Raw genomic sequence first — 16616 nt, 5'->3', positions numbered from 1 at the left:
AAATAATAAAACTACCTTTTTCCAGGAGCATCCCTTTCTGTATCTAGCCATTCAATAATAAGCACGATCATATTTCTCTAAATATCGAAAACTATAATTACTCAATAAATCATCACAAAAATTTATTGATATATATGTTAAGCAACCAATAAGATACTAATTATTATGTTCCCAAGAAACCAAAGCTCGTTTTAGACGTTCTGTATTTTGTGAGTGAAGTCTATAACTTATAATTTATATATAGTTTTTTATATGCCTCGTGGTTAGAAATATTTGAAAAATCAGAGTACGCATGTATAAAACATATATTAGAGAATGCCTTCCTTACAAAATTAAATAATCTGGTAAAACGATCGGTAGAAAAGAATTTTTGAAGTTGTGCCACCTTCACAGATCCATCTTATCATACATCATATATATAATTGAACTACCATTCAAAAGTTTGGAAGCTTTTTTAAGAAAAAACAAAACAGTGGTGCTAATACTTTTAAAGAAAAATGTCATATGAGAAACTTTATTATCTGTTTTAACTATTCAACACAGTATTATTATTTTTAATCATTTTTCCAAAAAAAGTATTTCATTTAAAGAATTTTACCGAGTGAACATATTATAACATTATTCTTTCTTCATAACAGAACAAGGCATAGCACTTTGCGTTCACTTAATAAAATTCTTTAAATAAAAGACTTTCTTGGAAAATTATTAGAAACAATATACTGTGTTGAATAGTTAAAACAGACAGTAAAGTTTCTCATATGTTCTATTTCTTTGAAAATATTAGCACCACTATTGTTTTTCTTAAAAAAGTAGCGCTTCCAAACTTTTCAATAGTGGTGTATATTCAATATACTTCTATATAAATCCCCTATCTCAAGAGAATAGGAATAATAATTTAACACTCACCGGCACAAGACGCGCAGCAGCGGAGTTGTAATAATCTGTAACACATAGATATATCCAAATTAAAAAGCAGTGTCTTGAATACTTAAAATATCTTAAGAAATAATTATCGCACTGATATCTTAATTCATTTTTTGAATAGGTATTTAATTTTAAAAATGCTAAAAATAATTATGCAAAAAAATTGAAGTCACTGCTAATTACTATCGCGCACTTCAATTAAGTTCTCTACACAATCAATCTGTGGAATATCCATATCGGATGCGTAATACTATATGGTCGCACGGAGTTCACTTGATGAAACTGTCGCGCGTTCACACTACCGACGCGATATATCGCATCCAGTGACAGATTTTTTTTCCATCGTCAATAGGAAGGAGCGACAAAAAGCCCCGCTTAAAAACCTTCAAAGTTGCAACATCTGCACTTCTAATAAGTGACAAAGAGTCAAATTATAAACAATATCGATCAAGCGTTTGTTTAATTCAATCTTGGTCAATTTTCCTCCACATTCTCGCTCTCTTTCCTCTGCATTCAAACGATAAGCTAATAATGAAAACATAGAAAATAATAGCTCTTTCATTTAGCCACGCAATAATAAGCAAAATAAATTAATTAATAATCATTACACTTACTCTAAGATTATTCCGCCGGCACCCGATGCCTCCCCGGCCTCCTCCTCTCCGTTGCTGTTCTTTCAACGCCGTGCTGAATCCTTCATGGCAATCACACTCATTTAATCGCGGAAACATTAATATGGCCCTTGCACAGCATTCGCGCAACAACTCTCGAAGATAACGGTGCTCACTGACAAAAACAGGTTAGTTGCAATCTGGCGCTCACTGATCAGCGAAACGCGACACTCGCACAGCACTTCACCTAACATTTCCGGTATGAATCGCACGCGAATGCGCACTTTACAAGGCTACGGCAGAAAGACAACTGTATGTTCAACCGCGCGTAGACACGATCCACTCGGTATCGATTGCAATTTTCGCGACGTCTCGCGAGCAGACAAGTGGAATCTAACATGCCGTTTGTTCTTTTTCGAAGAACCTTCTGAACTGGTGCACACTAATTAAGTTAAAATGAAACCAAATATACTTCACTCTAAGCACCAGTTCAAGAAGTTCTTCGAAAAAGAACGGACGAATGGCAAAGGAGGGAATATTCGTAGATCTCGCGGTCAACTTCGCGCATCGACCGCATCGACCGACGCCTGACCGGCCTGACGCCAAAGCTACACCTGTTGCTCCCGGCTGCACTTTCCGCACTTTTCGTCGCGATATCGCTCGCATTTCAAAATGATGACCGTATGCATTCTGATATGAGTAAAATTCAGCAAATAATACAAATAACCTCAATAAATGCTCGAATTAAGAGCAAAGCTATAAATATTCGCGAGAATCGCGACATCTGAAAACCAGCGACGTCGCATCGTCAATTGTCCGCGCGATGGCTCATCTCGTTCGAGCGAATTTCGCGAGATATACGGTTTGACGAATCGTCGATATATCCCGGATCTACGTTGCGTGATTGTCAAACGCAGAAGTGCGCCTAAACGCCGGATGGATTACGATTATACTTACCTACTATTTCAACGCGTCGCGACGTCGCTCGAAATATGGCGTTTGGCGTCTCATACCTGCTCACACCAGCGAGTGAAATTGCGACGGCAACTTTATTCACGCCGATGCCGCGCGCCACAACGCGAGTTGACTAATAGACGCCACTGATCACTCGAAAGCATGCAATTCGAGTTCGCACGTGCGATTATATATTATTATATATTTTGAACATATAAAATTTTCAGAAAATATGTATTATTAATAAATTATCAATAAATAATGATGTAATATGGCTTGCCATTGGTTGAATTACTCGATTTGATTCGATTCGCGTGTTTCTTTCGCGCGTTCAGTCTGAAAATGAACAGATTACCGTTCGAATAACGTCTGGCGCAAAATTCAAAGCCATTAGACCTGCACTATTTCAGATTATGACGTCGGAAACGAGAAAAATATACAAAAATAAAAATTCTTACTAAATATTAAGATCGAATTGTTTTAATAAAATAACACTTACAATCGGTAGAACCGACTTGTAAAATATAACTGAAAACTCTCCTTGTTTCATATTAATTAATAAATAATCATATACCTGCCTAGCAATGAATTATGCATAACCAAAAACAAAAAATAAGCTATATATGTTTACAGCTAATGACAACTGTCTTAATAATATATAGAAATAAATATGATTTAATTTTTCCCCGAAACTAAAAGATAGTTTTTGGTATATTTTACAAGTCAGTTCTATTGATTGTAAGTATTGCTTTATTGAAACATATATATTATATTTGGCAATAATTTTTATTGTGTATTTTCTCGCTTCTTACGTCACAATCTGAGATAATAATAGTGGTGAACAGAAGTCACGAATCTAATCCAAGCGTCGATAAAGAAATGATTATCGGCTATAAAATGATGACCGAGTCGACTTCTAAGTTTTTTATACGTATAACAATTGAGTCTCTAGGAAATTAATATACTTATAAAGCTTTTCAAAGATTTAATGAGAAACTCACATCTTGGCAAAAATAAATATAATCTGCCGTCGAAATGATGGTATCGACTGGCTTGTAATTTCAGACGCATATTGCATGAATTAACGTTTTAATTATCATCACAGATAGATACATTGTTGAATACACATTTGCTGTAATGGCAATCGCGGTTTCAGCATAGCGGCACAGGATTTACGATGCCACAAGCAATATCGAGTTTTCTCATCAAACCCCGCTGAATAGGGCTGTCTTCTCGTCAAGCTCCGTTGGAAGATCATTCCGGTAACGCGTGCTTGTGCCTGGCAGCGACGAGGGACCACGAATTCCGCGTGGAATTCCTGGTGAAATTGCATTCGGCTGCAATGTCTGGACGAGCATTGGCCGGCACCCCGCCCGAGAACGTGCGACGAGAAAATCCTGCAATTCCTGGATCTCGTCCAAAATCGATCGGAAATTGTGGAACGGTTTCGCAAAAAAGGCCGGCTACTTCGGGGAAAAAACGGAAGAGAATGCGAAGAAGCATAGCCACGAAATGTAAATCACTTTTCCGTTATCCACACGAAAAGAAAGAGAAAGATAAGGAGAGTACTCTTCATAAATCAAAAAATGTTTATTTATTTAAAAGAATTTACTACGTGCAACACAAAGATGTGACGATAATATTGAAACGTTAAGCGTGCTAAAGCGTAGTGATCGCATCAGCGTTTTTATAACTCTCTATCGCTATTGTTTTTTATTTAAAAAAATATTACATGGGAAAATTTATAGATCCACTAGAAAAAGAATTCAAAAAAATATCTATCTCGACCAGTCTGACGGCGACTATGCAAGAACGAAGCGCGTACGTGAGAGGCGAAGTAAGAGAGCTCATTGGGACCGCGTTGATCACGTAACCGCGGGAATAAGGGATAAAGCGCACAAACGTCGTGCCCTCGGGCCCCGTCTCCATGGTTACCATGAACTCAATATCCGCGTCGCCCGAGGGTTTCACCAGCCTGGGGCTGTCATCCCTCGAATCCACCCGGCGAAATGCTCTCTCTCTCTCTTGCCCTCTCGCATCCTTTCTCTCTTCCTCTGCCTCACCGCGTCTCGTCTCCCTCGTTCTCTCTCTATCCCTCGTCGAGCTGATTATATTCCATTTCTGGATCGCCCTGGCCACCTTAATACTCCGAGTTCTCCGATATACACGTGGCCACGGGCTATGCGAAAGACAGGCTTTCTAGGTAGATATGAAATTCGAAGATATCCTTGGATTGACTCCCGCCGTCATTATTCACCTAAAAAAAATCTGCGGTCGATATTTTGCAAAAAATATTGCGCGCTCCTTTCATCTTCCTCTCATCCTCGTTGAAAGCACAAAACTTCAGCTATACGCATGACGAAGAATTCTCAGAGCTTAAATTGATAGCAAATTGATAGTACAGAAAATGTAGACCTTATTTATATAAATTAAAAAGAAAATTGCTCTGAGTGTGTGTGAATATCACGAAAAAATCATATATACCTAATGAGAAGTTTTTACCATCGATTCTAAAATCCATTTCTTTTTCTTATTTGTAATTCTCATCTTTCAATTATTTTTTTAATTTATAACTATTGTTAATTTCTCTTCTTGTTTTTACAGTCAATGGTATCTCGTATAATAAGACCTTTGAAATAGGACTAAATATCTTGAATCTTCTTCACTCTATATTAATTTCAAACAAATAACTGTCATTATTATCTCATACATTGCTCTCTCCTGTTTAGATTAAAATACCGTGGAGAAGAAAAATTTATTGAAGCGATGGTATTATCTTCTGAGAGAAAAGTTAATAAAATATTTCAAAGATCATTGCGTAATGCGCGAACGCAATTACATTCATAACATCAGAAATAAATCGTTCGTTATCTAAATCACTTGGAAACGCATAATATTCCAAGATGGATTTCTTCAAAACGAAATAAGACTACGAATATATACCGGCGCCAAATATGTGTCAATAAGTAGGAAAATCCACTATGTGGAAAGACAGTTATAAAAAATAAAAATAAAAAAATAAAAAAACGTAAAAAAAATTAAAAAAAAATTAAATATCTGTTTGACGAAAATAAGATTAAATAGTTAAGACTCAGCTAAAATCCTACAGTGTTACTTTTGCTCGTTCTAGAATCTAAGTATTTCTGTAATATAAAAAAATATAAAAAGGAAAATTATGTTCTTAATGGTTACTTTAATATGGAACTAAAGATAACATCTCACTAGAAAATGAAGAAATGTAGTTTGCATTTCGACGATTTGTTTTTATATTTTATTATCTCACTTACTGCTTACTGCTTATCCAGTACAATTTATAAAAATATCATAATGTACCAAAATTGTAATGTACTGTTATTTTTTATATATTCTTCTCTATTTATAGATATATTAATATTCCACCTACTGGCAGTAAAGCGACCGTTATGATTTATGCACGTTTTACGTTTTACCTCAAGATCGAGTAAAAAACGGTATAATAATTGCAAAGAGGAACGATACAGCTAAGTGAGGATTTTTATACGCGATGTGCTCTCAGCAAAAATTGGTACATAATGATGGTTTCGAACGCTTCCCAAATAAAGTATGCAGTTATTAAAAACGACTTATTTACACAAGATATACACATTACCATTATTTCTGTCACGATCGTTTGGATATTAATTAGACAGGTCAGATGGACATAGTTTTTAGTTCAAAATTTCAGTATATGTAAATACGTCTCAATCGCAATAACTCTGTCAAAAATGATCAAATTAATTGCAATGACAGAAAAAATAAATTGAAGTAGATACTTATATATACATATACGTACGTAAATTATGCCGCCTCCAATTATCCCTCCCATATTAACGCTTCAGACGTGTGAAATTCTATATAACGGTATCATTTTTCCAATTACATAAATTTTGTGCTACAATACATTACAATTCATATGTCCAAACATATCCTCCCTACGCATCATATTCGTTCAGTCTTTTTTACGTGAAACCGTCGACCAATTGAAGCAATTATCGCGTGTAACAGTAACTAACAATTATGACTATTACACGCGTCCATTCTTCATTCTGATTTATTGACATCTGAAAGCTAAGAGACGTCATCATACGTCGGAATATATTATAATAGAATTATATTACTTTAATATGCCCCTCTGTTCAAATTGGAAGCACAGAAATTGCTGAAGTAACAAATATATTAAATGTTGATATAAATTATTCGGCATTGAACATAGAATACGTAAAGATATTCTATAACGAGACATGTTTTGTGCCAAATAATCTAATCAACATATAGGTGTGGATTAGCAATAAAGGCGACATACTGCTACTTCGTAATAGGCATTTCAAAGATTGGCAGTACTCGAAAGTACGTGAGATTTCTTTTTTTTGCTGTGATTAATAATATAAATCTTGGTGACATAAAATGTTATATCAAAAATTGATAATTAAATATGTTAACAAAAGTATCGAAGTGTGAAAGATTAATATGAAAGCTGTAAAACACAATTAACATGAGACAAAAATATCTACTAAAAATGTGCTTACATTGCACTAATAATTTAACTTTATATTGTAAATGATATGATGTAAGGTACAAAGATCAACCATGTTTTACATGTATGAAACATTGTTAATTATATGTCAAAAAAGAATACGGACTTGTAAATGATATAATATAAACCGACATAATAATCAATAAGAATCAATGAAAATAGATAATTTAAGCATTGTTCTCTATGATCTCAGGCACCCACGTACATTTGTGGCTACTTTTCTTTACATATAAATCAGGTACTCGCTTTGAATTTGTTTTAATTAATTATGCAAAGTATTTCTGCAAAAGTTCATTATGCAAAGTATTAGCAGAATCCGCACCAAAATTCCGAGAAGGAAATATAAATAATTTAAATTAACATCAATCAAAAAAATATTGGTTATTCTTAGTTTTGTAAATATTTCTTTAATAAAAAACGTAACAGCTAATTTTTTTATAAACACTGAAAATGTTGATTGCAATATACAACATAATATACTGATAACAATTCCAACTTTCGGTGGAGAGTAGCTATATTCTGTTGTACCAACATTGAAATTATCACTATTTAGTAATTATGTGTAAGATATTGTACAAATTATTCCATACTTTTTGGACAGTGTGCTCGCGGTATTATTATTATTACATTACAGTTTGCAAAAATACGATTTACTATTATAACAAAACCTGTTTATTTTACACTAGCGCTACAGTGTCCAAAAGTATAGGTCAAGTATTACAATGCAGCGAGCCTATACATAATGACAATGTACACTCATTCACTTAAATGTCTTCAGCCATACATTCACCATATAACAATATTTATATATGGCCATACACGCGTTCTCTCTCTCTCTCTCTCTCTCTCTTTCTCTCTCATATCTTCTCTTTCGCCACGAAGGGACTATATAGAGACTAATCACGAGACATGTGCTCATACACATTACTCCTTTCATCAATGCGATTTTGTGTTGAAAAATAAAGAACGATCTATTATGTTACATTTAAAAAACGTATACTACAGTTAAAAAATGTTCAGTCATTTACAATAGGGAAGCTTAGTATCGACATGGTAGAAACAATTTTACCTTGAATGTACGCAGAATCCCAAGCCAATTCCCAATAAGTTTCATTGCAGTAATATGCAACTCGCAATAACTTACTATACATTGCAACGTAGTTAACGTCGCACGATCCATCGAGGCCAGCTCATACAAGACCATGCAGATAGAGCGCCAGATTTTGGGCGGGTCACTAAAGTTCCTGCCCTTCACAGTGCATCACTTCAAATACGATTTATACAGTGTTGTGCTTCTACACGTTTCTTTCTCTTGTTCGAGAAGAAATACCAAATCTTTGAAATTCACTCTTTTCAAACGTGGTCTCATTGGCATTTGCCTATTTAATCCGCTCGCCGATGCATTTGCGCCGGGAGTGCTGTTGGTCGATCCTGCCACATCGAGTTTAGGCTTCTTCCGAGGACCAATTGCTTGCAAAGCTGTTAAATTCGCCTCTCTTTGTCTCAATTCTTCCATCTCTGCACGTTGCATCTAAAACGTTTTATCCATCTTAAATAAATTGTAGAGAGATGAAACTGAGGAGGTAAAACCCACAGAAATTGTCAAGAGATATTAGAATTTATATAAACATAGTTTATCATGCAAATCGATTGCAAAATTAAATTAATATATTACCTCTTTGGCCTTAGCTTTTAATTTCACTTGCTCAGGATCTTCTGTTTTTGAACGACTCTTTGCAGCACGTAAAAGCATTTCTCGTTCTTGTTCTTCGTGCTTCCTACGTTCAACTCTATCTAGATCTTCCAAAAATTTTAATTGCGCTCTTACATCTTGTGTTACTTCATATCTAGGATCAACCTGTAAGAATAAATAGAATATTACAAAAAAATAAAAAACAAAGCTTCCTCTATGAGGAAGCAAAAAAAAAACACAAAATATCCAGTAATTTATAGAAACAAAATAATTTCAATTAATATTAATACAATTTACACCTATATACATAGATATAGAAATACAAAGATAAATAACACATTCCTCTCAAATCTTACTTTTATAAGATCTATCCTATGTTCTGTGATGACCGCTAACTTTTCTACTAAATTCTTTAACCTCTCTTGAACAGCATGCGAGATTAAAGCTGCTACTTCTTGGTTAGGTTCTTCCAATCCGTGACTGGATGCTAAATTAACAAAAATATTATTGTTAAAACTAATTCGTATATTATTCCATATTCATTTAAAGTAGTAAAAAGAAAAGTAAAATTACCAATTTGTTTAATTCTTTGTTGTAATGGTGTCATGTGCAAAAATACTTCATCTTTACAGGATCGTATTTGGGTACCAACAAATTCTGTAGAACCGAGTATTCTTTGAGATTCCTCCGCAAGATTAACACCGCCCATAGCTGCTACATCATTTATATCATCATCCGCCCTACATAAAATAAGTCATCACATTGTTATATATTTATAATAATTATGGTCCATTATTTTTAAATAGATGTTTCTTTGCTGGTTTCTTCACTCATTTACTAATTTATTTGTAATAATTAACTATTTATACACTATCTTTAGCAAAACTTACGTATATCCTGCTGACGAAAACGACTTTTTCTCTTTTTCCTTTGCAGCCGGTTTCTGAACAAGAGAAGGCACTACGGCTTTATTAACAGTAGTGGTTGTATTGAGTGTTTTGCCTTGCGTAGTAGTGACTGGTTTTACAACCGTGGTTGCGACTGTGGGTGGTTTTTGCACAACAGGGGCAGTGGGGCGAATTCCAGTTGTTGCTGCTGTCGTTTTCACAGCATATGCTGCAGTTGGGCTCCGAACCACTGTCGTTACTGGTCGAACCTAAAACAATACAATTTTTATTGTACATTACACTTACAAAAGATTACAAAAAAAACGCATAAACTTTTAGTACATTATTAAAACAATAACTTCTTTTTAATTTTATAATCTCATTTCCAATTGTATAAATATATTAAATGCTAATTAAGAAAATCATAGATATATATTAAGTGAAAATTGGTTTATGAATTAATATTAATTTATATATATATACAGATAAAATATATGCTAAAATTAAAAAAAAAACTAAAAATCTTACCAGCCTCTGTGGAATAGGTTGAGCAGGCCGTGGAACAGTCGTTGTAACTACTGTTGCTGCCGTCACTGGTGTTGGAAGCGGTGTCATTACTCTCACTTGTGTTGTTGCTGTCGCAGTCGCCGTCACAGGAACGGTTGCTGCCACTGCTACTGCAGGTCTGTATTGAGTTTGCTATAATATATAATAATATTTAAGTTAGAAAGTGATGCAATAATCCTGTAAAATTGTTTGTACAATTATTTATTATGATATCATAAATATTTTTAAAAATAGCGGATTATATAGAGTAAAACAAATAAAGCATAAAAGATTAACAACTTAGAAAATATCGATTTAAAAAAATGTAAGTTTTATTCACTAAAGTTCGATTTTTTTTTTAACCTTTAGAGCGCCGGCATTTGATGAGCTTTAATCCTCTTAGAAAGTCCTCAAATTGTTGTGCTTATATCTTATATATAACATATACAAAGTTCCGATCATACGTAGAGACTATATTTAGGCTTTCCGGCGGTCTAAAGGTTAAAATTTCTAGACAATCTCTATAACTTTTTTTTAATTATTTTTAACTACTGTTACGAAAAACTAATATATTGCATTTTTTATATATTATATATAAACAATAAAATTTTCAAATGTAGAAAAGATTAAGTTTATTTTACCGTGATAGCTGGAACAGCTGAGGCTATGGAAAAAACAACATTGGCTGGAGGAGGCTTTATTCCCTCTATAACTAATTCCTTCGTGACGAGTGATTGCCGTAAAAGAGGCAAGCTTTTCTTCAAAAATCCGATAAGCCATGGTTGTGGTGAAGCATTTAACAATTTTTCGAGTCTGTCACAGAATTCTTCTGGCTCGACCTTAGTATCAATTAATTCTTGTATCAAAGTTCGGACATTGCGTTCCACTGCTTTAGGCTCTTGACTAGATAACTCTAATAAGTTCGCTAAGAATTTACGGCACTTTTCTTTGGTATTATCAGTAGTTTGACGCTAAAAGAGAGAAAAACAGCATTATTTTAAAATTGTGTATAAAATTAGATTTTATTTCGTAGAATTTAATTTCGCATAAAATTTCATATGACGTATACACTACTATTCGAACTTGATTTATAGGGAATTTAGCTTAATAGAAAGAAATATATATACCGGTGTAGATGTTTGAGCTGTCTGAACAGTGGTAGCCGTTGGTGCAGAAGTGGTGGTAGGTGCAGTAGTCACTGTTCCTGGAGTTGTAGTAGATGTAGTAATAGTAGGAGCAACAGTCTGTAGCAGTAAAATATTTTTACAATACATTAATGCCATTGAAATATTAAAATTATAATTCATAAAATATTATAAAACTTTTATATGTTCATAATCATGTAAAATGAATAATTAATGAAACTTACATGCAGAAATAATAATACAATATAATAAATAACAAAAAAATAAAGTTAATAAACTAATCGTTATATTTAAAATAAATTTTACAATATGAAGAAAAGTGAATTATTGAGAATTCTTGTGGCACATGTTTACATTCAGTTTACAACAGCTTGCTTACTTCTTCTTAATGGCAATGTAATTGATGTAATTGATATAATTAATGCAATTTTGAAATAACACATTAAGTAAAACCTACTGATTTTCAATATTATATTTACATAAAAATCACGAATATAAATAAAGAATATTTTCTGAAATTTTTAAAAATTTCAGGCAAAAATGTATAAAAGTGTCATCCTATTTCATTATTTATTGCATGCAACTAGAAGAATTTTGGAAAATTCTATATTACTACGTTCGTGATAAATTACAAACTGCATCTATTTTTCTGACATGCATGCCAAAGTTCAGAAACAATAGTCTTATGAAAAAGTATTATAACTCGCTGGCTATTGCAGATGATCATAATAATGATCACATGTAAGTTTTTAATACACATTATGATTTCATAGAAATTAATAACTTGCATTAATAAATAGTTTGACTTTATTATGTTATAAGATGTAATAACAACAATATTAATACTTAAATTAATTGCTATATATATATATATAGATATATGACTTATCATTACAACGTATTTTTTAGACGCACTTGTACCTTGTACAGACTCATATTTTACAATTTTTTGTAATTGTAAACAGATTATTAAGATATATTATAGAAATAACATATATCATTAATCAATATTCATTGATTGTTTTACTTCAATAGCTTACAGAATATCATATCAGCTTCTATCTAATCTCAATTATATCAGAATTATATCAGAAAATGTATAAAAAACTTTTATCTTATAAAAAACTTATATCTGAAAATGTATAAAAACTTTTTTTGAAAGTAATTGTGCAATATGCCAATTTTTTAGCCAAATTATACTATTATATTATATATATCGTCATTATTTAGGGCCGGAACACAATACAAAGGTACAGGCAATAAGAACAGGGAATAGGAACAGAATGCATTGATACACGACTTGCGATAGGATGAAAATCTACATTCTGTTGCTATTCCCTGTTCCTATTGCCTGTAGCTTTGTGCTGTGTTCTGGCCTTTAGAATGTATAACATAATAGTAAAAAGAGAAAGAAAAGGAGAGAAAAAGAAAGAAATAGATTTTTACAAATATTTTTACTTTTGATTTCTCAATACCAATTACAAAATAAGTTTTAGAAAATAGATTCATGAAAATTTTGAATAATTACACATGCTTATATCAGAAAAAAAATAAAAATAAGTTTTAAAAATATATCGATAAAAATATATAAAGAATAAAGGAGCACATAAAAGATGCGTATAAATATCCTCAATTGCGTCCTTCTTTAAAATAATTTATGTTTCATCCAGCATAGCAGCTCCTACGTAACACCTTTAACCAATATTTCATGCAATTAAATTTGATATAAAGACATTTAATTTTAATGCATTTACTGCACTTCATAAAACTCAAGACATACTACCAGAGAAATGCATCCCATAAAGTAAGCTAATAATGAGATGTTATCAATTATACTAAATTTTATTAGAATGTGGATCAAATGTGGGCCAAAATAAATAGACACTATGATGGTAGATAACAAAATTGCTTAGGAAATTCTTTTGCATTCAGAATAAATATTTATAAAAATTATAATTATAATTTTAGGAATTATGTAACATACAGTGCCTTAAATACAATGCTAAATATTCGCAAACAATCAATAAATAAAGAAACAACAATAATACAAGTTTTATGTCGTGATTAAATTTTAAAGTAGTGGACAAAATAAAATAGGCAAATAGACAAACTGAACATAAAGTATATATTGGCTTACTGATAACATCATTCCAGAAAACAAAATCACAAACTAATAAGTATCTACAGTAGCACTACAACGAGTCTTGTAAGAGGTATAAAAGTGCGTCACCTGAACAGATTTTCTTAGGGTGGCGAGTGGTGGGCCAGTGAACTGAGTATTCAGCCTACTTACAGTCGGCACTGAAGTTAGGCGGTAGGTAGTGCCTGGAGATGGTGCAGCGACTACCGCATTGCCAGTTATACTATTCGGTGTAACTGCAGTACCAGTAGGAGTACCCGCAGTTGGAGCTGGACCCACCCTCAATAACTGATACTGTCCATTTTCTGTTTTTAATAACAGATGACCTTGAGTACCAGCTTGAAGGCTATGAAGTGCCTGTAAAGTTATCTAAAAATTAAAAATAATAATCGTTAGTTACGCTACCATCATATTCCTCTATATTTTTTTCTTTTATCATAAATAAATAAAGAGTTATTATTGGGCAACTAAATTATATATATGTTAACACTTTCACTGTCGAGTGGAATAAAAAAATACACTCTCAGACCAAGGCTGTTCTTTTACTAGTTGCTGTATTTTATTGCTGATTCTTACAGTGTTTATGCTTTTCTATTTCCTTTTTGTTTTCCTTTCACAGCTTATGACCTGATTACTCGCCGCCTGTTCTTTTTCAGGAAGAGAGCTTTCTGAACTGCACATTGGTGCAGTAAGTTAAGTTAAAACAAAATATACTTAGGCCTGTTCGTTTTCGCTCCACTTCTGAACTAGTGCAATAAGTTAGAATAAAAGAAAATATATTTGTTTCATTCTAACTTATTGCACTATGTTGCACTAGTTCAAAAGTAAAGCGAAAACGAACAGGCCTCTTGTCTCACTCTATCTTACTGCACTACTGTGCACCAGTTCAAAAAGTTCTTCAAAACAGAACACACGGATTTACGATACACGTGATCTGTGTGGTAGGTGTATTGTAAATGATACACGTGGTAGTGAAAATGTTAATAGTTAGTAAAAGTAAAGTAATACGAGTATTAAAACTATACATATATATATATATACACATATTTACAATAAAACTTAAAATTTTTAATATAATTTAAACCAGGTTAAAACAATATAAATATGCAACAGAAAATGCTGTATAAAAAGATTTCAATGCTTTCGTACATACTATACAGATATATATAATCTTGTAAAAAAAAGCAATCATGTTATTTATCGAAACAACAAATGCTAAATGGAACGTCTTACCCCTGGACCTCCAGCTCTTGCTCCAACCAACTGTTGTCCAATCACCACTCTTGGCGTAACCTGCTTATTAGGTTGCTGCCCCGCTACCGGGGTGGCGGGACGCATCGCATTTACATTGAGGATTTGAACATTACTGGGTACTATCGTCGAGGTAACCCCAGCCTTAGCCTGCAACGCTGTGCTGACCGCGTTGCCAGCCACCGAGACCGGGACAGACATTGGAACTGAAACCATGCCAGGCGTTGCACTGGTCTTGATCACTAAAGCTGCCCCCGTCGGCTTATTCACTGCGGTCACTGTTTGACTGGCTGCCTGGCTGACGGAGCCGACATTGGTAACAACGTTCGACGTAGTCTGCAGCACTGCCTGCGACGTTATACCTAAAGTACCGTTCGCTAACTGCCCGACAGTTTGAGCGGGAAAGGAGAGCTTATTGTTTGTATTCGCCACCCCCGTGGTAGCTATAACTTGCCCGACCCCGGGATAGAGGAGCTTCACCGGTTCGTGCGTCTTGGTCAAGCTCGGTATATGCGTGGTCTGATTGCTGGATACTTGGTTGGTCGTTACTTGATTGATGTACGTAACGGCAGGTATCCCTGGCGGCTGTGCGTGCTGTTGCTGCTGCTGTGGTTGCGGCTGCGGCGGCTGCTGCTGCTGCTGCGTGGTGATGACCTGTGGCGCCACTGTGTTCGATGTAACCACGTTCACGGGCAGCAGAGTGCTGGTGGTGATCGACTTAGTGACCTCCTGAGTCATCAGACTGTTCACGGTAGTCGCACCGCCGCCGTTCGGAACCCCATGTTTCTGTGGCTGCACCGCGGTGATGGTGCCCCCGTTGGAAATAGCGCTGTTCACCTGGTGATTCTGCTGGCTGACCGATGCGGTGCTCGCTTGATGGCCGGCGACGGTCGGCGTGGACGTCACAAGCTGCGTCTCGAGGGAGCCCACTATCGCGTTCACTGCGGATTCGTCGACATCCGTGCTCAGAGCTTCCTCCAGAAACTTAGCTGACGCCATTTTCTTCCAAGCTCCAACTGTAAACTGATCTGCGCATGCGCCTGTCGCAAATTGCTCCCATAGTGCCTTGACTCCCCTCCCCTTCTCTCACCTACACACACACACGCACACACTCCTAAACGCGGCGGAAAATCGTACGCGGCGAGTCCACGGTGATTTACCGTCGGGCGGTACGCCCGCCGATCGCGTTTCCCCAACGTTTCGTCATGCCGGCTCCGGTTCTCGGTGTCCTCGACGATCGCGTGCACGCGACCGCGCACTTCTCATAACGACGGGAGGTCGCGCGTGCACGCTGTTCACGCCGCGAATCGTGTTATGGCCGCTCGGCGGCGCGCACGCAACACGTCACCCGCCAAAATGGCCATCTTCGAAATGCGCAGTCGACGCGCCGTTCACGCACACCGCACGCGCGGCACGCGTCGATACCCGCCGCATGGCTACGCGATCGCGATACCGAACTCCCGCCGTCCCGCGTGATGTTGCGCGAGAAGAGAAATCTCGAAAGATTTTTCCCGCCCGGAACCGCACTCGCGTACTCGATTGAGAGAGAATAAAAGAAAAAGCGCGTTCCGAAACCGATTGTTTTCTCGCGTTCGCGTCTCCTCGTCACGCGGACTGCCGGCTACGCCTCGGAGTAAACACGTGCGTAGATCCGCGAGAAAACGTGGATAGCTTTTCTTCTTCTTCTTCGAAATTATATTATATGGCACCGGGTAGAATGCAAAGCCCACACCCGTAGGCCATACGGTCAACAATAGATCGAGAGCGTAATTCTGGCTTAAGGATACAATCTTCGTTTATTGAACTAGTACTCTGTTAAGCTTGAACTAGTACTGAATTAGTACTCTTCTTAGATTTATAGTTTAATCCTTATCTTTAATGGTATCGCGCATAAAGGTGAGACTGGTGAGAGT

The 16616-nt window shown here is 35.4% G+C and overlaps 1 protein-coding gene across 9 annotated transcripts; it reads right to left on the bottom strand.

The window, feature by feature from the left end:
* Positions 1-4064: 4064 nt before the first annotated feature.
* Positions 4065-16491, bottom strand: LOC139817052 (transcription initiation factor TFIID subunit 4). 9 transcript variants are annotated; one of them, XR_011733122.1, is made up of 12 exons: positions 14686-16491; positions 13543-13821; positions 11295-11411; positions 10809-11138; positions 10150-10320; positions 9625-9890; positions 9308-9474; positions 9091-9221; positions 8717-8899; positions 6118-8572; positions 4974-5156; positions 4065-4746 (listed from the first exon to the last, which is right to left on the bottom strand). XR_011733122.1 is itself a non-coding variant. In XM_071784890.1 (10 exons), the coding sequence occupies exons 1-10, from the start codon at positions 15700-15702 to the stop codon at positions 8303-8305; spliced, it is 2931 nt and encodes a 976-aa protein (XP_071640991.1). In that variant the 5' UTR covers positions 15703-16491; the 3' UTR covers positions 5732-8302. The 9 variants fall into 9 exon arrangements, 2 of the variants coding, with proteins under 2 accessions (XP_071640991.1, XP_071640993.1); XR_011733124.1 differs by having other exon boundaries at positions 4065-5156; positions 6118-6223; positions 6301-8572; XR_011733125.1 differs by lacking the exon at positions 4974-5156 and having other exon boundaries at positions 6118-6223; positions 6301-8572.
* Positions 16492-16616: the final 125 nt, after the last annotated feature.

This window comes from Temnothorax longispinosus, chromosome 7, assembly GCF_030848805.1.
Source record: "Temnothorax longispinosus isolate EJ_2023e chromosome 7, Tlon_JGU_v1, whole genome shotgun sequence".
Lineage (NCBI taxonomy): Eukaryota > Metazoa > Arthropoda > Insecta > Hymenoptera > Formicidae > Temnothorax > Temnothorax longispinosus.
This window is presented reverse-complemented; position numbering and strand designations above follow the sequence as displayed.